Here is a 23,513-nt window from a genome sequence, read left to right on the forward strand (position 1 = left end):
TAGATCAATACAGTCTGCAGGGATATTTCTTTATGACAAAAATAAATAAATAAATAAAATAAAAATTACATAACCCTAAGGTCAAAGATCCTCTATATGACAGGAGCGTCTTTCTAGTTTTAAAGAATCTACTGATAAAAATGCCAGTCAAAGATCCTCTATCCGACAAGTTTTGAACTGCAGCGCCAATGCGATGCCATTGATGGGCGTGGTTGTAAAAAATATGACAATGTTTTTATTTTTTAGTCAAACAAGATGACAGATGACAAAATAAAAGCACAGGAAGTAGGTGAGGATGCACACTTAAAGATTAGCGTTTGCTCTTGACTAAACGGCGTCTCACTTCTTCTGACGTCAGCGGCGTCACGCGGCGCGACGTCACAGCCTGGGGGGGACGCCGCCAAGATGGAGGGGGAGCCTGTCCTCTGGCCCATAAATACTTCATGCTTTTATTTCACACTGCTCTGACTCTCCGCTGGCTTCCTGTTGCGTGAGATGCACACTTATATAATCACAGCATCTGTCTGAAGACACAAAACACAGCAAAAGAGCAATGGGGTATCCAACCATCGGCCCGGGGGCCATTTTTTGGATCACGTCTTGTGTTGTTATTGGCCCTCGGCATATTGCAAAAATACAAATTATTAAAAGTGAGACAAAGCATTATGTAGGATACAACTTCTTCACTTCCCATACCGATACTGGATCCTTGAATGTTGTCTGATACTGATGCGATACGATATCAGCACGAATCATACACACGTTTAGTAGTTTGTAATGGTCAATATTGGCTTTCTTTCCGATATGCCGATACGCTCTTCCCTCAAACTGTGAGCTAGCAAGCGTGTTGCTCTGCCGCTAAAAGTCGCAGAGCGAGTAATAGCCATTCCATCTTGATCGTCAGGAAAATACGATACCAGTATGATCTTACGTCTCATTTTCAAGCAGATTGTCAAGTTCAAACACTGATGACATCTATTAATCAGGCAAGAAGCAAGGAATCATGCAGAGACAGAGTTCAATTTAGCTCATGAGAGCTGCACACTTAGTCACAGTCTCGCCCTACGCTCTAAGGTTCAGCTCCTGCGTCCCTCTATTTATTCAGGAGTTCCACAGTCAACAATACTAAGGCCGCCTCTCAAAGGAGTGGTCACATATATTATGCAAAGCAGGTCCAGGACGCACGATACGTGACGGAATGTGCTGGGGGCCTTGTGATTTCCCCGCTTCGTCTGCGTGTTGTCATCTTATCTTCGTTGAGGTCCGTGAAGTCTCTGCTTCGTCTGCGTGTTGTCATCTTATCTTCGTTGAGGTCGTTGAAGTCCTTGGCTGTTAGCGGGCTAAAACAAAGATAACATCTGTGGCTGAGGCCACCCCTCAGACAAGAAGTTTTGTCCTTGCATGGATTAGAAAAGTGTAACTTGAGCACAATAGCTAATAACTAAAGCAACGGACTTTAAGCATACTAAAGGAAGTGTGATAATATATACATAATTATTCTAACACAGATAACGGTCGGTTGTATCGGTCTGTACAACTTTTTCCACTTCCGACACCATCCGACACCATATCGATAATGTGCCCTTGAATCTAGGTGGATGTCGATATTGATCCAGTACGATATCAACACGAATCATTCAAACTTGTATTATTTTGTAGCGTTGAATGTTCAAAACCGTTTGATCAAGTGAAATGGCAGGTGTGAAAAACCCTAAACTATTTATTATTAACCATCTGAAATAGACTGATGCTGTCTTTCGGTTAAAGTGGAGTGATAATTAATTGTTAACAGCACCTAGTGGCCACAATAAGGCACAAGTGGCTGTAAGTTGAACGATGCGGACACGTTTGTTACTTGATGTTTTGCTAAGTATATGACTAACAACTAAAATTATTTGATGCGTGTTTATATTGACAAATGTGCTGTTTTAGACTGCAATTATTACTTATTAAGGACATTTATTGCGCGTGTCTAGCTGGTGTGCTATTGTGTGCTTAGCTGTTGTGTAGCTGGCAGCTCCTAGTAGCCTATTTCCCACCATGCTTACATTTTTTGAAATGTCAAAAAAAAAACATGTGTTTATTGGGGGATATTTAGATGTTAACTATGCATGGTCAAATGGGAAAATAAATATTTAAATAATTACTTGAATGTGTTAAAATTACTTCTAATTGGAATTAAATACAACATTGTGTTATTAAATGTGACATTAATGTATTTAATGTACAATTGCATTTATTGTTTATTCATTTAATTGATTATTGATTTCATTATTTCATGATTTAATTATTTCACTAATTTAAATATTTCATTAGTTATTTAAGGATACATTTAATTATCTTATTAATTACAACACAATTGTATCAATTATTTCATGGTTTAATGATGTATTTATTTATTTCATAATTTAATTAGTTATTTCAAGATTAATTTTTTATTTCATGATTTAATTATTTCACAATTCAATTATTTAATTATTTAATTAATTATTTCACAGTTTATTTAATTATATGTAATTATTTTACAATGTAAATAATGATTTAATGACTTAATTAATTATCTTTTTTATTATTTCACAATTTTACTAGAGCTTTAAAGGTTTAATGATTTATTTGACTATACAATGGTTTTATTAATGATTTCACAGTGTATTTAATTGTATGTAATTATTTTACAATTTAATTAATGATTCAATGATTTATTTAATTATCTTATTTATTATTTCACAATTTTACTAGAGCTTTAAAGGTTTAATGATTTATTTAACTATATTATGGTTTAATTAATTTATTCACAATGTATTCATTTATTTCAAGATTAATTAATTATTTCACTACTTATTTAATTATTTCATGATTAAATTGTGCTACGATTTATTTAATTGTTTTAGGATTTAATGATTTATTTAATCAAAATCAAGTAGAATTAAGTTTTGACCCTCATTGCATTTCATGTAATTGTACATTTTATACATTAGTGACATTTACGAACACATTTATGTATTCAATTCCATTTATAGCTATTTCCTGTCACATATAAATAAGATTTATTTCAAAACAAAATTTTCTCCAATTTAATCCTCTATAACAGTGGTTCTCAAACGTCTGACAGGAAGTACCACCTTAAAAAAAAAGTGGCTCTCCAAGTGCCACAATAATGACCAACATTAAAATACAGTAGTGTAGTAGGCCAAAGCAGTCATTAAAAACAAGGTAGAGGTCTCATTTTGTTAGAAGTATATTCAATATTTTTGGCCACAGTAACATTACACACAGTTTGAACAGTTTGCGTATTTAAAAAATGTATCAAATAAAATGAATTGCGCATAACAAGTGATTCCTCGGTGTACCACTAGATGGAGCTTGTGTGCCATTACTGGTGCTTGTACTGAAAATTGAGGATCACTGCTCTATAGTTAAATCCCCACTTAAGAACTTTCAGTTTTGGTTGATTTTAGTGGACCAAAGCGGTAGTGTTTTGCCTGAAGATAGACCACATTTACCATGAGGCCCAGCGCATAGCGTGGTAAATGGTCCGAAACTACTGTCACATACACACAAACTGACACAACGATACCACAATGACTGATCTTTCCACAGTTGGAACCTACTTAGTGGACTCAAACTTTACATTTGCAGTCATTTTTTTTTTCTTTATACAGTACTTGTTTTGAGTTTGTTGCGTGGCTGGTCGTGTCGGTGTGGAACGATCAAGCTGATGGCGATTTTTTGCTAACATTAGCATTAGCATTTTTTATTTAAGCATTGAAAATCACTTACTAGTTTAGCGGGACCAGAGTCGAAAATGCCCTCCACGTCTGTTAGCTTACATAAACCAGTGTTGATCCTTGACTGTCTGGTTAAGCTTCCTTTTTCTTTTTTGTGTGTACTCATGCAAAACTTTTCGTTTCTTTGGTCGTTTTGATACTTCTACCAGGACAGCAGTATAATGCCGTCAGTTATGTCCAGTTTTGATGTCGGAAATCTAGAAGGCCACATCCACGAAAGCTATTTTTGCACTTGCCTTGTCTGAAAATAAACAACTTAAGGGAGAATACGCACTATTTTTGCAACCTTCACACACATGGTGGATGGAGAGGAAACACAAACGCTATTGCTCGCGACGTACAGAGTATACCACATGAAATTAATGTAGTTAGCATATAAAAACGTACAACAATACAATTGTTTATGGCTCATTTACTGCGACAAAAACTAATCAGAAGTGGTAATAACGGATATCCCTCCCCGTTCCACATCTCACCTCCCCGGATTGTAAATAATCAAATGTAAATAATCAAATGTATATACTTGTTCTTATGCTTTCTGATCTCTCTATGCCCACTACTTGCTGTACATATCCTACCACGTTAGACCTACACTGTTTCAATGTCCATTTCTCTTAAGTGGACCTCGACTTAAACAAGTTGAAAAACTTATTCGGGTGTTACCATTTAGTGGTCAATTGTACGGAATATGTACTGTACTGTGCAATCTACTAATAAAAGTCTCAATCAATCAATATCATAAAAGCGGACATCCTTGTGTACATCCAGAATAGCAATCTTTGAAACGTGGTGAGAATGCTCCGACTTCCCGAGTCGTAGGTCCGACCTCGAGAGGCGTTCCAGTTGAAATTCCGACTAACTAGGAACTCTTTTGTTGGGCAAGTGCCACTAGCAGTTTTTACCAAAATAAAAACGATATTTCTAAAATTTCCATAAAGTACATTTGCGACTTGAAGGTGTTTCAATTAATGTGTTTTGTCTGCCCTAGTTGTCCTGCATTGGGGTTTAGGTGGCCTCGAAATGCGGGAAAAAAGTGTTTCCGTCATGCTTTTGCGAAAAACTTCAATATCGAAACGTCTCAAAAACACATCCTGAGAGTGCAAAAAATGCGGGTGACTTTTCAAATGATTTCTAGAAATTACCAGTAATGCTACTTTTTGTAGGAAGGCTTTTTCCGAATACTTGACATATTACGGTTGTCTGTTCAACATCTTCCCGCTTGAAGCCAAACCACCGCCAGACCCCGTGCTGTTTTTCTTGGGAATTAATGATTCTCCCTCCATTTGTTACCAGATTCGCACCTTCTTTCTCTCGTATTACCACTCACACCGCACCGCTAGCATCACAGCTAACGTTACCATGCCGCTACCTCTCTGCTCGGCGAGGGCGTGTGACGTTGCACGCGCGACAGTATGTGACGTATGTAAGAAGGTGCGCTTGTTTTATGTCTCAGTGAGAAGCAGAGACAAGAAAGAGTGAGATGTGTAATGCCCGCAGCTAAAAGCAACTGCGTGAGAACGTATACTCCAATATCACGATATAGTCATTTTCTGTATCCCACAGAGACAAACCCGCGATGTATCGAGTATATTCGATATGTCTCCCAGCCCTAGCCAGCCCTATAACCGCCGCCAGATGCCTTTTACAGCTGACTCGTCCAACAAGGCAGCCTTGCTTGCAGGCTGCGTTCGTCAACATGGCGTCACGACGAGCTGCCTTTGTGCTGAGTTGGCGGCGGCAACATGCGGTGGAGATGCATGAACTCTCTCACCAGAACTTAATGGAATTGAGTGGGGTCGGGAGCCAAGTAGACATGGGGCGTCCATTAAGGAGCTGTGTAAAGTGGAACAAAAGCATGGTAACGCGCAATCTGATCATCTCCTTGCGTGCAACAACTGAGGGGGGGTGTGTTCACTTCAAAGCGGCCTTTTCACGCCGCGCTGATGCTGTGTCTAATGGCAGGCGGTCAGCAGGAACAGGGTGGGGACCAAAACATCTCAGGGGGCTTCACAGCAGCGTGTTCTCACATACCAAAGAGTATAAAAATGGGAGCCATTACCTCCCTGCTTGGCACTCAGCATCAAGGGCTGGAATTGGGGGTTAAATCACCCAAAAATTATTCCCGGGCGCGGCCACCGCTGCTGCTCACTGCTCCCCTCACCTCCCAGGGGGTGATCAAGGGTGACGGGTCAAATGCAGAGAATAAATTCGCCACACCGTGTGTGTGTGTGTGTGTGTGTGTGTGTGTGTGTGTGTGTGTGTGTGACAATCATTGGTACCAGTGCCGGCCCAAGCCTCCATGGGGCCCTAAGCAAAATTTGATTTTGGGGCCCTCTATTTCTGCCAATAATATTGATTGATCATTCACACACCTACTATGAACTCATTGCGGCTCTGGCAGTGTTGTTTACATTATCCTATTGTCAGCCTGGCATGTCTTTACAGATGACATGTCATTTATAAAGATATGGGGGTGGCCCAGTTAAGAACATAAATAATACCAATGAATGAACGAATGATGTCCAGAGTGCCACATATGGTTCCTAATCTTAAAATGTAGAAAACATTCAGCTACAAGAGTGGCCTGGGGTTGAACAGTCCAAGTGATAAAGCTTTGTATTTACAGTGAAAGTGTCATCTTGTCTCATCAGTCTTGTACATATTAGTCTTTAATTACTAGTTTATATTTTTAGTTAATTGTTCATATTTAATGTTTACTTTGTACAAAGAGAGCGCAGTCTACTGAAGTTAAATTCCATGTGTGTTAAACATGACTGGACAATAAAGCTGATTCTGATTCACTTTATTATTTTTGGTAACAAAAACCTGAAACAGCAATGTGCAAAAATGTTGACCTAAAATTGTGTTTTTGTACAATAATATATCTTTCATCATTTAGAAATCATCAGTCAGACTCGTACATGCAAAAAATAAAAAATAATAATTTTTTGTTAATTGCTTTTGGGGGCCCCCTGGTGGCCGCGGGGCCCTAAGCAAGCGCTTAGTACGCTTATGCCTTGGGCCGGCTCTGATTGGTACTTTAACTTTAACTTAACTATCTCGTGACCTCCCAAGGAAAAAAACGCGGTCGCCATTCGGAGAAAACAGCTGCCGCACAGGCCCGAATATCTCACACTGCAAAAAGTCAGTGTTCAAAAACAAGAAGAAAAAAAAATTACAAAAATGAGGGGTATTTTACATTTGGCTTGTCAAGACTTTCCAAAACAAGTCAAATTAGCTAACCTCAATGAACCCAAAAATACTTTAAAATAAGTATATTCTCACTAATAAGTGCACTTTTCTTGATAGAAAAAAAAATATTAGGCCTTTTTTCTCAATATATTGAAAAATATTCTTAAATTAAGCAAATGCTAGTGCCATCATCTTGACATAATGATATGCACTCGGCATTACATTTCTTGAAACCAGCAAACTTATACCAAAAACTAGTTTATTTTTCTTAATGGAAAGGCAACAAGGCACTCTCGGGGTCTACTGGCCACTCAGGCAAATCATATTGCCTAAAAATGCATTCTCCCATCCATAACATCAATCAATCAATCAATGTTTATTTATACAGCCCTAAATCACAAGTGTCTCAAAGGGCTGCACAAGCCACAATGACATCCTCGGTACAGAGCCCACATAAGGGCAAGGAAAAACTCACAACCCAGTGGGACGTCGATGTGAATGACTATGAGAAACCTTGGAGAGGACCGCATATGTGGATAGCCCCAACCTCTAGGGTAGACCGGATGCAATGGACGTCGAGTGGGTCTGACATAATATTGTGAGAGTCCACTCCATAGTGGATCCAACATAATAGTGAGAGTCCAGTCCATAGTGGGGCCAGCAGGAGACCATCCCGAGCGGAGACGGGTCAGCAGCGCAGAGATGTCCCCAACCGATGCACAGGCGAGCGGTCCACCCCGGGTCTCGACTCTGGACAGCCAGCACTTCATCCATGGCCACCGGACCTGTGTGTCTCCCCCTCCACAAGGGAGAGGGGGTAGCAAAGGAGAAAGCAAAAGAAACGGCAGATCAACTGGTCTAAAAAGGGGTTCTATTTAAAGGCTAGAGTATACAAATGAGTTTTAAGATGGGACTTAAATGCTTCTACTGAGGTAGCATCTCTAACTGTTATTAACTGGCATTCCAGAGTACTGGAGCCCGAATAGAAAACGCTCTATAGCCCGCAGACTTTTTTTGGGCTCTGGGAATCACTAATAAGCCGGAGTTCTTTGAACGCAGATTTCTTGCCGGGACATATGGTACAATACAATCGACAAGATAGGATGGAGCTAGACCGTGTAGTATTTTATACGTCAGTAGTAAAACCTTAAAGTCACATATTAAGTGCACAGGAAGCCAGTGCAGGTGAGCCAGTATAGGTATATATATAGGTATATATGTATATAGTTGTATAAAGGTATATACAGTATAGACGTAATGTAATCAAACTTTCTTGTTCTTGTCAAAAGTCTAGCAGCCGCATTTTGTACCAACTGTAATCTTTTAATGCTAGACATAGGGAGACCCGAAAATAATACGTTACAGTAATCGAGACGAGACGTAACGAACGCATGAATAATGATCTCAGCGTCGCTAGTGAATAAAATAGAACGAATTTTAGCGATATTACGGAGATGAAAGAAGGCCGTTTTAGTAACACTCTTAATGTGTGACTCAAACGAGAGAGTTGGGTGGAAGAAAATACCCAGATTCTTTACCGAGTCGCCTTGTGTAATTGTTTGGTTGTCAAATGTTAAGGTGGTGTTATTAAATAAATGTCGGTGTCTCGCAGGACCGATAATCAGCATTTCCGTTTTCTTGGCGTTGAGTTGCAAGAAGTTAGCGGACATCCATTGTTTAATTTCATTGAGACACGCCTCCAGCTGACTACAATCCGGCGTGTTGGTCAGCTTTAGGGGCATGTAGAGTTGGGTGTCATCAGCATAACAGTGAAAGCTACACCGTATTTGCGTATGATGTCGCCTTGCGGCAGCATGTAAATGAATGCTTAAGGGTGCAGGGCCACGAACCGAACCCTGAGGACTCCGCACCTTACCTTGACATGACATGACATCATCGCGCCAAGTGCGTGCTCTTTCAATCAATTAGTCCACGAGGAATATATATATATCCATCCATCCATCCATTTTCTACCGCTTATTCCCTTTTGGGGTCGCGGGGGGCGCTGGAGCCTATCTCAGCTACAATCGGGCGGAAGGCGGGGTACACCCTGGACAAGTCGCTACCTCATCGCAGGGCCAACACAGACAACATTCACACTCACAATCACACACTAGGGCCAATTTAGTGTTGCCAATCAACTTATCCCCAGGTGCATGTCTTTGGAGGTGGGAGGAAGCCGGAGTACCCGGAGGGAACCCACGCAGTCACGGGGAGAACATGCAAACTCCACACAGAAAGATCCCGAGCCCGGGATTGAACCCAAGACTACTCAGGACCTTTGTATTGTGAGGCAGATGCACTAACCCCTCTTCCACCGTGCTGTATATACTGTACATATATATATATATATATATATACAGCCCGGCCCCCAGTCAAAAAAAATTTTTATTATAATTTTGAAGAATTTACCTGAATGTGCATGAACTATTTCTGTTCAAAATAGTTTGAAATGTTAAATGGTTAAATATCAACTCTCCGTTTACTTTACTGTGCCAACTGTACTACTAAATGAGTACGTATTTTCTCTTGTTTCATTGTAAATAAAACCGCAAAGTCCATTTAGCTGTCATCTGTGTTAATTATGAGACACAATTGTGTCAAAGTCATGATTTTTTTATTTCACGCTTGAAATAAGAAATTATTACTTTGAAAAAGCGGTTTTATACTCGTGAGTGTTGATGACACAGCTTTGCAACAGTTGATATTCTAGTTTCAAGCATGTTTTACTCAATATAGGTCAGCAAATCTCAGCTACAAGCTGTAATATCTTCCTGAGATCATTTAAAACACTTAAAGGCCTACTGAAACCCACTACTACCGACCACGCAGTCTGATAGTTTATATATCAATGATGAAATCTTAACATTGCAACACATGCCAATACGGCCGGGTTAACTTATAAAGTGCAATTTTAAATTTCCTGCGAAACTTCCGGTTGAAAACGTCTAGGTATGATGACGTATGCGCGTGACGTCGATGGTTGAAACGGAAGTATTGGGACGCCATTGTATCCAATACAAAAAGCTCAGTTTTCATCGCAAAATTCCACAATATTCTGGACATCTGTGTTGGTGAATCTTTTGCAATCTGTTTAATGAACAATGGAGACTGCAAAGAAGAAAGCTGTAGATGCGATCGGTGTATTAGCGTCTGGCTACAGCAACACAACCAGGAGGACTTTGACTTGGATAGCAGACGCGCTATCCGACGCTAGCCGCCGACCGCATCGATGATCGGGTGAAGTCCTTCGTCGCTCCGTCGATCGCTGGAACGCAGGTGAGCTTCGGTGTTGATGAGCAGATGAGGGCTGGCGTAGGTGGAGAGCTAATGTTTTTATCATAGCTCTGTCGAGGTCCGTAGCTAAGTTAGATTCAATGGCGTCGTTAGCAACAGCATTGTTAAGCTTCGCCAGGCTGGAAAGCATTAACCGTGTAGTTACAGGTCCATGGTTTAATAGTATTGTTGATTTTCTGTCTATCCTTCCAGTCAGGGGTTTATTTCTTTTGTTTCTATCTGCAGTTAAGCCCGATGCTATCACGTTAGCTCCGTAGCTAAAGTGCTTCACCGATGTATTGTCGTGGAGATAAAAGTCACTGTGAATGTCCATTTCGCGTTCTCGACTCTCATTTTCAAGAGGATATAGTATCTGAGGTGGTTTAAAATACAAATCCGTGATCCACAATAGAAAAAGGAGAGAGTGTGGAATCCAATGAGCCCTTGTATCTAAGTTACGGTCAGAGCGAAAAAAGATACGTCCTGCACTGCACTCTAATACTTCACTCTCACGTTCCTCATCCACGAATCTTTCATCCTGGCTCAAATGAATGGGGTAATCGTCGCTTTCTCGGTCCCAATCGCTCTCGCTGCTGGTGTAAACAATGGGGAAATGTGAGGAGACTTTCAACTTGTGACGTCACGCTACTTCCGGTACAGGCAAGGCTTTTTTTTTATCAGCGACCAAAAGTTGCGAACTTTATCGTCGTTGTTCTATACTAAATCCTTTCAGCAAAAATATGGCAATATCGCGAAATGATCAAGTATGACACATAGAATGGATCTGCTATCCCCGTTTAAATCATACTTGCCAACCCTCCTGGATTTTCCGGGAGACTCACGAAATTCAGCGCCTCTCCCGAAAACCTCCCGGTAGAAATTTTCTCCCGGAATTCAGCCGGAGCTGGAGGCCACGCCCCCTCCAGATCCATGCGGACCTGAGTCCAGTGTGCGCACACAAGGAGACGAAGCAGAAGAACGAGACCGTAGTTGAAGAGCGCAGAGGAGACACTTCTCCAGGGCTGATGTATGCTCGGGGCAACACCCTTCACCTTACCCGTCAGTGGGTCTCCACAGCGGACGACTTTAGGGTGAATGATGAGTCCAGCGATTAGTTGCAAATCTTGCTTTATTGATTGCTTGCACACAGCCAATCCAACACAAAACAAACTAGTCCCTCCCCGCATTTACGCTACCGCTCCCTCTCTTCTCTCGCCCACACACTCACTGACGTCACTCACCTCACATGATGTCACCTATTAAAGGGCCACACACACACATACTCTACTCTCATAACACACAGTACAGTTAGTAGAACAACTGTGTTTTCATTACTGTGTATTTGATTGGTGCGATTGCCCCGGAATTGTATTGCATTGTACTTTCAAGTACAACAATGAGTAGATGAGTGTTGTGTGTGTATATGTGTAAATAAATGAACACTGAAATTCAAGTATTTATTTTATTTATATATATAATAAAATAAATAAATATATATATAGATAGAATTCACTGAAAGTCAAGTATTTCATACATACATATTAGAGATGCGCGGTTTGCGGACACAACCGCGGAGTCCGCGGATTATCCGCGGATCGGGCGGATGAAATAAAAAAAAAAAAAAGATTTTATCCGCGCGCGGGTCGGGTCGGGCGGATTAATTAGATTTTTTTTTTTTTTTTTTTTTTTTTTTTTTTTTTTTGCGGGTGGCAGTTAAACCAATTCGGAAATATATATACATAGTTAAATGTTGTTACCCACATACGAAAAACGAGCAGGCACCTGCTGCATATGCCACAACAGAAGAAAAAAAAAGAAAGGAGATGGACACTTTTACGGAGCGGAGAAGGGACGCCTCGCCGGGGTCCGGGACCGAGGCCCCTTCCCCCGAGAGGGCCCCACCTGGAGCCGTAGCTGAGGCGATCCGCGAGAAGGGCCCGACGCACGTCCAGGGTCACTACCGCGCCCACCGCACCGACACCCCGCCTCGTCCGCCTTCGCCGCGGCCGGCGTCACGCACAGCAGGTAAGCAGCTTACCCGCCCGCCACCCCCGTGGCCGGGGGCTCGTAACATGGGTCACTCCGCGCGCTCCGCCCGCGCAGCTTACCTGCCCGCCACCCCTGTTGCCGGGGGCGCGTAACAGGGGTCACTCCGCGCGCAGTGCGCTCACGAAAGGGGTGGGGCTCACCCTGGTTTATATAGAGAGCAGGACGGTGGCCATGGAAGTCGGAACCCGCTAAGGAGTGTGTAACAACCCACCTGCCGAATCAACTAGCCCTGAAAATGGATGGCGCTGGAGCGTTGGGCCCATATACCCGGCCGTCGCCGGCAGCGAGACGCGCTTAAAAAGTTAAAAAGTTAAAGTACCAATGATTGTCACACATTCTCTGCATTTGACCCATCACCCTTGATCACCCCCTGGGAGGTGAGGGGAGCAGTGGGCAGCAGCGGTGGCTGCGCCCGGGAATCATTTTGGTGATTTAACCCCCAATTCCAACCCTTGATGCTTGGAGGTGCGCTCAGCGCGGCTCCCATATGATTGCGCACTGGTGTGCGTCTGGGTCGTGACGGCGTGGCACGCGAAAGTCTGTGCTGCATTGGATCAGTCTCCAATGCAAAAGCTTTATAACCTCACCATACCTGCCAACTTTTGAAATCAGAAAAACCTAGTAGCCAGGGTCCAAGGGCCGCAGGCCCCGGTAGGTCCAGGACAAAGTCCTGGTGGAGGGTTCAGGGCTTCGCCCCCCGACGCAAAATGATTATTAGCATTCAGACAGGTTAAAATGTTGCTAAAACCATCACTTTTCTATCAGTCACAGTGACTTTTCAAAACAAAAATATTACAGCAAAAATCATATGGGTTGATTGGCATGTTTATTCTGTAAACTAACTTCAATAGTTTGAAATTATTTTGACAGTTAATGCCAGTTATCCTGTCAACCTTTCACAAGACTTCAATTTGTTAATTGAAAGTATAAACAGTATAAACACTTTTTACAGTAAACAAATGGTAAAACAGTACTAAACAATTCCATTAAAAAAAAAATTGGTGTCATTATTAACTTTCTGTCCAAGCTTGTATAATCTACTGCCTTGTTCAATTGTAAAAAATATTCTGTGCCTAAAATTCACATTTCTATCACAATTATCATACTGTAAACATGGTAAGCTAACTTCATTAAAATTAATAGTCCTGTCAATAGCATGGAATTACAATTCAAATGTAGTTTTTTTGTAAGCCTTTCAAAATAATTCAAAATATGAAAAATTAATGAAAATTAATTTAAGCCATCAGACACTTGAAAAGTGGCACATCACATCTCTAATGTAATCATTTGAACTTTTCAACAGAAATAGCACTGCAAAAATATTAAGGACATACTTCTGTATTTTGGTAGTTATGCTGTCAACATTTAACAAGATTTCTTCAACTTGGACTTGAAAGCATAAATAGTATAAACACTTTTAACAGTATGTCGTGCTGTGAAATACAGCCGACAGGATTGCGCACCAAACACGAAGCAAGGCCAAAGCGCATATGCATGGTGCAGGAGAACAAAGGACTTCTTTCATTTAAGGTTTGTGATAAACCATCAAACTCATTCGTTAAAAGGACTCTATAGTAATATAAAGCGAATTTTTCTGGACATTATCATGCAAGAAAAGTTTATTTTTGGGACCGCGATCACCGCGTAATGATTTTTAAAGGTTGCATTACAAACATTTAACTGTCCCATGTGATCAGCCAGTGCGATTGGAAATCCATGCTCAATTATTGCCTCTGTAAATAAAACTTCGGCATTTATCACATCCAAAGAATCTGTTTGGGCGACGAAAAACGTTGAAAGTTTTCCACTTGTATCGCTAGCAACGGCATGTTTTTTTGTCCCAACGTGGTCTTTTACATCGCTAATTCCTCCGTGTCCGATCGAAAAATCTTGTCTGCACAAGGTGCAATTCGCGTAGTTTTCACCCTTTTTTTTTTTTTGATTAATGAAAAACCGTATTTTTTATCACTGCAACCGTAACCCGGAATAGGTTGATGAAAACCGTACGAATTACGGGAAAACCGGAGTAGTTGGCAGGTATGCCTCACTAATGCCTTGCATCGTCTATATTAGATATATAACAACGAGCGGGTGCGGGCGGATGGCGGGCGGGTGCAGTTCTGATCAAACGTTACATCGGGTGGATGGCGGATGGTTGACGACTTTCTGACGCGGTTGCGGATGAAATAAATTGCCTATCCGCGCATCTCTAATACATATATATATATATATATATATGAAATACTTGAGTTGGTGAATTCTAGCTGTAAATATACTCCTCCCCTCTTAACCACGCCCCCAACCACGCCCCCGCCCTAACCACGCCCCCCACCCCCCACCTCCCGAAATCGGAGGTCTCAAGGTTGGCAAGTATGGTTTAAATTTAAAAAAATTCATTTCAGTAGGCCTTTAAAACAAGTAAAACACTCTAACATAAAATCTGCTTAGTGAGAAGAATGATCTTATCAGGCAGAAAATAAGCAAATATCACCCTTATTTGAGATATTTAATCTTACTTAGATTTCAGTTTTTGCAGTGCAGTCATGTCGGCTCACTCCAACATGGAGGCTTTGTTGAGCACCACCCTCGGAGACGTCACACACGCTTTTCTTGTTTGTGTGTTAGTTTTTTGTTGTTGTTGCTGCAGCTTCTAATTAAGAGCAGCTGCAGACGCGCCGGTTAGCTTGACGTGGCTTTTTTTTGCTGTAAGGCGTGTGGAAACCTTCTTTAGCACAGCAGGTATTCTTAATAAGGCTGTTGCGGCCGCGGGATAGGTGGGAAATGTTTCCTTTTTTCGTTCCGCATTTTGTAAACACTGCGAGTGTGTGTGGTCTCGGTGCTGCAACCCTCTGAGGTAAATAGCTGCGCCTCATTTTTAACTGTTCATAACGAGGCAGGCATCTTGCGTCCTTCATAAAAAACGATCAACATTGCTATGCTCGTCCACATAAACACACAGGAAGTCAGTGGGTTAATATTAAAGGGGAACATTATCACCAGACCTATGTAAACGTCAATATATACCTTGATGTTGCAGAAAAAAGACCATATTTTTTTTTAACCGATTTCCGAACTCTAAATGGGGGAATTTTGGCGAATTAAACGCCTTTCTATTATTTGCTCTCGGAGCGATGACGTGACGTCACATCGGGAAGCAATCCGCCATTTTCTCACTTTCGTCGGTGTGTTGTCGGAGGGTGTAACAACACGAACAGGGACGGATTCAAGTTGCACCAGTGGCCCAAAGATGCGAAAGTGGCAAGAAATTGGACGAAATTTGTTCAAAATACGAGGGTGTGGGGAAAGCCGACGAAATGGTCAGTCGTTTGTTCCACACACTTTACCGACGAAAGCTATGCTACGACAGAGATGGCAAGAATGTGTGGATATCCTGCGACACTCAAAGCAGATGCATTTCCAACGATAAAGTCAAAGAAATCTGCCGCCAGACCCCCATTGAATCTGCCGGAGTGTGTGAGCAATTCAGGGACAAAGGACCTCGGTAGCACGGCAAGCAATGGCGGCAGTTTGTTCCCGCAGACGAGCGAGCTAAACCCCCTGGATGTCTTGGCTCACACCGTCCCTTATGCCACCGAAGATGATCAAGAGAAGAATATCGACCCTAGCTTCCCTGGCCTGCTGACATCAACTCCAAAACTGGACAGATCAGCTTTCAGGAAAAGAGAGCAGATGAGGGTATGTCTACAGAATATATTAATTGATGAAAACTTTATTCATTACTCGCGGTTTTACGTAAATTATTATACATAAACTGTGTTTACCAATAATTTAGCTTAAAAACAGTCTTGTAGTCTTGTGTAATGCAGTATTTTGTGTCTATTTAGGTATGGTTAACCTGAGTGCTGAAATCGTGGAAAAATATATGTTCTTAGCGCGCTTGAAATGGGCTGTCTGCACTCTCAAAGTGCATGTTGTTGCCAAATGTATTTCATATGCTGTAAACCTAGTTCATAGTTGTTAGTAATTATCTTATCAGACAGTGTTAAGCCGCTGAAATCCGAGTCTGAATCCGAGCTAATGTCGCTATACCTTGCTGTTTGTTTGTATTGGCATCACTGTGTGACGTCACAGGAAAATGGACGGGTGTATATAACGATGGTTAAAATCAGGCACTTTGAAGCTTTTTTTAGGGATATTGCGTGATGGGTACAATTTTGAAAAAAACAGATTTTTGAAATTGTGATAATGTTCGCCATTAAAGGTATTTTAGTAGCATTGATGGGCAGTAACAAGCTAAATGTAACTAAGCTATCTTAACTACATTTCTTAGGGACGGCGTGGCGCAGTGGAAGAGTGGCCGTGCGCGACCCGAGGGTCCCTGGTTCAATCCCCACCTAGTACCAACCTCGTCATGTCCGTTGTGTCCTGAGCAAGACACTTCACCCTTGCTCCTGATGGGTGCTGGTTAGCGCCTTGCATGGCAGCTCCCTCCATCTGTGTGTGAATGGGTAAATGTGGAAGTAGTGTCAAAGCGCTTTGAGTACCTTGAAGGTAGAAAAGCGCTATACAAGTACAACCCATTTATCATTTAGTAGCCTGGCGTTAGCTTAGCTACTTTTTTTAACAAGTAGTTTTTCCTTTAGCTTAGCTACACTGCAAAAACTGAAATCTAAGTAAGATTAAATATCTCAAATAAGGGTGATATTTGCTTATTTTCTGTCTGATAAGATCATTCTTCTCACTAAGCAGATTTTATGTTAGAGTGTTTTACTTGTTTTAAGGGTTTTGGTCCTAAATGATCTCAGTAAGATATTACAGCTTGTTGCTGAGATTTGATGACCTATATTGAGTAAAACATGCTTGGAACTAGAATATCAACTGTTGCAAAGCTGTGTCATCAACATTCACACGTATAAAACTGCTTTTTCAAAGTAATAATTTCTTATTTCAAGCATGAAATAAAAAAACATGACTTTGACACAATTGTGTCTCATAATTAAACTGACAGTTAATATTTAAACATTTGACATTTCAAAACAATTTTGAACAGAAATAGTTCAGATAAATTCCTCAAAATTACAATAAAAAACAAATTGGCCGGGGGCTGGGCTGTAAATATATATATATATATATATATATATATATATATATATATATATATATATATATATATATATATATATATATATACTATATTCCTTGCTCACTAATTGACTAAAAGAGCACGCACTTGGCGCGATGATGTCATGTTATCGATGGGAAAATGCATTTTTAGACAATTTGATTTGCCTGAACGTTGCCTTTTTGCCTTTCCATTAAGAAAAATAAACTAGTTTTTAGTGTAAGTTTGCTGGTTTCAAGAAATGTAATGCCGAGCAACATATTGAGAAAAAAAAAATATATATATATATTTGTTTTTTTTTACCAAGAAAAGTGCACTTGTTATTAGTGAGAATATACTATTTTAAGGTATTTGGGGGTTCATTGAGGTTAGCTAATTTTAGTTGTTTTGGAAAGTCTTTACAAGCCAAATTTTCTTGTTCTATTGGCAGATAATTTTGCTTAGTTCAAATAAAATACCCCTCATTTTTGTATTTTTTTCCCTTGTTTTTGAACACTGACTTTTTGCAGTGTACTTTTAGACCAATGTAGCTAGGTAGCTTACATCAAAGCGACAAGCTACAAATAGAGAAAATGGACTGGGAATTTGGGGGTCAGCAACCAGCGGTTCTAGGGCCGCATCTTTAGCGGCGCCCTAGTGGCTCCCTGGACCTCTTTCAGAGATGTGTGAAAATGAAAAAATAGATTTTTTGTTTTAATATATTTTCTGTAGGAGAACAAACATGACACAATTGTTAGAAATCCCACGGTTTATATTAAACATACTTCACTGATGAGAGTATTTGGCCAGCACCGTTTTGTCCTACTAATTTTAGCGAGCCTTGAACTCGTCGTAGTTTGTTTACATGTACAACTTTCTCCGATGCTGCCACAGAAAGACGTGTTTTATGCCACCCCTTCTTGGTCTCAATTTGTCCACCAAACGTTTTATGCTGTGCGTGAATGCACAAAGGCGAGCCTTGTTGATGTTATTGATTTGCTGGAGTTCTTATCAGGCATATTTGGTGAATCCATGACTGCAAGCTATATGTATGTATGTATGTATGTATGTATGTATGTACATATTGCATCATTATGCCTCGTTTGTAGGTATATTTGAGCTCATTTAATTTCCTTTACTTATGTCCTCTGTGTATTTAATTTATACTTGCATGTCTCCAAAGACATGCACCTGGGGATAGGTTGATTGGCAACACTAAATTGGCCCTAGTGTGTGAATGTGAATGTGAATGTTGTCTGTCTATCTGTGTTGGCCCTGTGATGAGGTGGCGACTTGTCCAGGGTGTACCCCGCCTTCCGCCCGAATGCAGCTGAGATAGGCTCCAGCACCCCCCGCAACCCCAAAAGGGACAAGCGGTAAAAAATGGATGGATCGATGTCTCATGACACATTATCTGTATGTAATATTGGCTGCGTTTCTGTGTTGTTTGTGTGCCATGTTGTTCCAGACCACAGCAAACGTTACCCAGCTTGCAAAGATTTAAATTTAAAATTTAAATACAACAATTCGGTCAAGGAAGATATGCGTCAGCCTTTGATAGTAGGCTAATATAGACACATCATGTGTTGTCTTAATTATAACACTTATGTAAGGCTTGTAAAGTCAATTTGATAGTAGGCAAATATAGCTAATATAGACACTTACATCATGTGTTGCCTTCATTATAACACTTATATAAGGCTTTTAATTTGTTGCGGCTCCAGACAGATTTTGTTTTTGTATTTTTGGTCCAATGTGGCTCTTTCAACATTTTGGGTTGCCGAACCATGACCTGGATGAAGGAGAACATCCATACATACGGAGAAAATCCATGATGATTTGTTGGTGTTCTTATGATGAGTCACAATTGGCTAAGGTTAGGAAGAAACATTACGGACTGTCCAATCAGAGGCAAGATAAGGCGGGTCATCGAAACCAGGACGCAAAATCATTGACAGTCACTCACTCATGTCACATGATGGACAAGGGAGTCAGAGACAGAGGGACGCTTCAAGCTGACCACTCAAAAAACAAACATACTTAAAAAGGCCAGAGGGATTCTCTCCTTTAGTGATAAAGACGATGTCCAGGAAACCCACAATAGTGTGTGTCCTTGGCCATATTTAGACAAGTGTATGCTTTTTGAGAAAACAATGCCCAAAACCTTAGCTTTTGATTGTTTAAACCAAACCATAACATAAAACTAAACTGCTCTCTTCATCTAAGACACAGGTGTCAAACTCAAGGCCCGGGGGCCAGTTCTGGCCCGCCACATCATTCTATGTGGCCCACGAAAGCCCGGAAAAAAATGGGTTTCAATAAAATACTTTTTTTTTTTTTTTTTTTTTTTTTTTTTTTTTTTTTACTAAATTCATTTGTTCTTTCAATTTTGACAGAAAAAAATATGTTTCTAGATAGTATTTCTCCAGCAATGGACATGTGGTGACATAAATGATGGTATTTTGAGAGGTAATCATTGAAGTCGGACATCACTGAAGGCCTAGGTGGGAAACGCACGGCCCGACACTGCGAGAATGTATATTTTAGACGTGATGGATTGTTAACAGAGGTAACGTGTTCTTTGCATGCATGTTATAGAATTGGACATTACATTTTCAATGGTAATAATTAGAGATGTCCGATAATATCGAACTGCCGATATTAACGGCCGATAAATGCTTTAAAATGTAATATCGGAAATTATCGGTATCGGTTTCAAAATTATCGGTATCGGTTTCAAAAAGTAAAATTTATGACTTTTTAAAAACGCCGCTGTGTACACGGACGTAGGGAGAAGTACAGAGCGCCAATAAACCTTAAAGGCACTGCCTTTGCATGCCGGCCCAGTCACATAATATCTACGGCTTTTCACACACGTAAATGAATGCAAGGCATACTTGATCAACAGCCATACAGGTCACACTGAGGGTGGCCGTATAAACAACTTTTACACTGTTACAAATATGCGCCACACTGTGAACCCACACCAAACAAGAATGACAAACACATTTCGGGAGAACATCCGCACCGTAACACAACATAAACACAACAGAACAAATACCCAGAACCCCTTGCAGCACTAACTCTTCCGAGACGCTACTATATACACCCCCGCTACCCCTATACCCCGCCCCCCCCCCCTCCAACCCCGCCCACCTCAACCTCCTCATTCTCTCTCAGGGAGAGCATGTCCCAAATTCCAAGCTGCTGTTTTGAGGCATGTTGAAAAAAAAAAAAGCACTTTGTGACTTCAATAATAAATATGGCCGTGCCATGTTGGCATTTTTTTCCATAACTTGAGTTGATTTATTTTGGAAAACCTTGTTACATTGTTTAATGCATCCAGCGGGGCATCACAACAAAATTAGGCATAATAATGTGTATATATCGGTATCGGTTGATATCGGAATCGGTATTTAAGAGTTGGACAATATCGGATATCGGCAAAAAAGCCATTATCGGACATCTCTAGTAATAATGTTAGAATAAGATAATAGAATAAATCGAAAAAGGTAAAATATAGTGTAGAAATGCACCCAATTGCAGAAAATGTCGTCTTGATTTTCTAAATTTTATTTCGGGGCTTGCGTGGCAGCTCTTTGTGTTCATCTTTTTTTTTTGTCACATTTCCTCTTTTTTTCTGCCTGGACTCTATCGTTTGACTGTTTTTTTCATTGAGTTGCACTTTAAATGTGGTTTCTTGGAATGAATTGAATCCACATTAGCTCTATTGAATGATTCAATAATCTCCCCTCTGGCCTGATCTCCTTGTGTCGATGGCCCGAGGAGGAGGAGGAGGAGGAGGACGAGGAGGAGGAGGAGGCGAAGGCTTCACACGCTTGGAAAATGTGGTATCGCATGACAGCAATGATTTCCAAGCAGTATCGGAGGCCATTAAGTGCGCCTGGCATGCATGCTAAACACAGGCTGTGTTGTTTGAAGTCATGTCATGGCGGTTCTCTGTTCGAGTTCTGTCGGCCTCCTGGGGCGCTTGAGAATAGCTTTGTTTATAGCTCCCCTCTTGTGCTTCGTTCTTGTGGTTTTCACGCTATGTAGGCCAACTCCCAGGCATCGGGAAGTCCCCGCAGCGGATTTCACATATGGCTTGTGAATTTTATTTCCAGGTACCAGCAGGTGCCGGTGGTGCTGGTGGGAAACAAGGTGGACCTGGAGGACGAGAGGGAGGTGTCCCCCAGCGAGGGCCAGGCGCTGGCGGAGGACTGGGGCTGCCCGTTCATGGAGACCTCTGCCAAGAGCAAGACCATGGTGGACGAGCTTTTCACCGAGATCGTACGGCAGATGGACTTTTGCCCGCTGCCGGACCGCAGAGAGGTGTGCTGCCCCGCCTGTAGCGTGCAGTAGCGGTCCATGGGAACGGGGCTGATGGATGGAGGGACTTAAGAAATTAGCAAGTTGATCGATCGACCCAGCGAAGCAGAAAAATACGATAAAATTCCTCGGACACTGGGTTTTCTCCGGAAGTCCCTCATCCATCAAGCGCCTCCTGGTAAGTAGCCAATTTCAGGGCGGGGGCTTCCACGGGCAGAACTGTGCCAAACAAAAGCCATCAACACAGAGGATCCGAGTGCCACGTCAATATGGCGAGCCAAGAAAAAGATGGCCGTTAAAAAGTATCAGCCCTGGTTTCCTTTTTTTGCACTCTTCTTGACCAAAACACCAGGTTTCTTCTACACGGATGTCAAGCAGCACCACTGTGAAGACGTCACACCAGAGGTCGGCCCAGCAGCCGGCCTGCCTAAACTAGGAATGAATGAATACATGAACGAATGTCTACTGCGGGGACATTCACTCGGACTAAATGTGGATGACGCGTGCATGTGATCGTACTCTCACGCCGATCTCGAGTACAATCTCACCCAAAGAGACGATGTTAGTCAATCATTGTTGAAATGTGCAGACACTTTACACCTTACAAACGATACCGATGCCTTGTACGCTGAACATGACAGTGACAGTGCATTCTAGCCGCATCAGTTAGTGGTTCAGTCTCATCAACACTTCTTTTCAACAAGAAAAATAAACCTTTATGCACCAACGCGTCGAGATTGATTCCTTTCTATGTGGAGTTGAATGGAATGAATATTTGTCTGTTTGTCAGGGGTGCACAAAAAATGTATTCATATCAGAATATTCTTATTCATCCTGATTCTAAATCGGTTCATAATTTTCAAAAATGTATTTAAAAAAAATAAATATCTATATATACATACACATTTATATATAAATATATATATATTTATATATACAGTACAGGCCAAAAGCTTGGACACACCTTCTCCTCATTCAATGTGTTTTCTTTATTTTCATGACTATTTACATTGTAGATTGTCACTGAAGGCATCAAAACTATGAATGAACACATGTGGGGTTATGTACTTAACAAAAAAAAAGGTGAAATAACTGAAAACATGTTTTCTATTCTGGTTTCTTCAAAATAGCCACCCTTTGCTCTGATTACTGCTTTGCGCACTTTTGGCACAGCAGTAAAACGGCTGATCAAACAAAATAGAGGTTTGGACCTGCGAGCTTACTGTATAATAGCTGCTCAACGTTTTGGTGAATTTACTGAAAAATGTGTGAAACTGAAACAATACAAAAAGAATGCCGGTGTAAGTAAATAATACTAACACAGACACTCGTAAATGTGAGAGCATATTAGCTAATACACGTACAAAAATGCATGAAAACACTCCTACAGACATCACACATAGGTTTAGTTGTGATGTAAAAGTTGCAAACGTTGCTCGGAGTGATGAATGAAGAATCCATACGAGTAGAAACGCTATGGACGACTAAAAGACAGAACGGCACTTGTACTTCCGGTTCAAATCACTAAACAGAATCGAATAATTACCACCTAAGATTGAATCTAATCGTGTGTTGCCCAAAGATTTACAGCCCTAATATATGAATATGTATATATATATATATAGTACAGGCCAAAAGTTTGGACACACCTTTTCATTTAATGTGTTTTCTTTATTTTCATGACTATTTACATTGTAGATTGTCACTGAAGGCATCAAAACTATGAATGAACACATGTGGAGTTATGTACTTAACTAAAAAAAAGGTGAAATAACTGAAAACATGTTTTCTATTCTAGTTTCTTCAAAATTGCCACA

At 41.0% G+C, this 23,513-nt stretch overlaps 1 protein-coding gene across 1 annotated transcript in view; it reads left to right on the plus strand.

Annotated features, from left to right (window-relative positions):
- LOC133622383 (ras-related protein Rap-2a-like) overlaps positions 1-22,415 on the plus strand; it is a 26,550-nt gene extending 4,135 nt beyond the window's left edge. Inside the window, exon 2 of the mRNA XM_061985056.2 lies at positions 21,492-22,415. Within this exon, the coding sequence (XP_061841040.1) occupies positions 21,492-21,729 (238 nt within the window). The 3' untranslated portion in view covers positions 21,730-22,415. The remainder of the gene's footprint in view (positions 1-21,491) is intronic.
- The last annotated feature ends 1,098 nt before the right edge of the window (positions 22,416-23,513 follow it).

This window comes from Nerophis lumbriciformis, linkage group LG23 (genome assembly GCF_033978685.3).
Source record: "Nerophis lumbriciformis linkage group LG23, RoL_Nlum_v2.1, whole genome shotgun sequence".
Classification (NCBI taxonomy): domain Eukaryota; kingdom Metazoa; phylum Chordata; class Actinopteri; order Syngnathiformes; family Syngnathidae; genus Nerophis; species Nerophis lumbriciformis.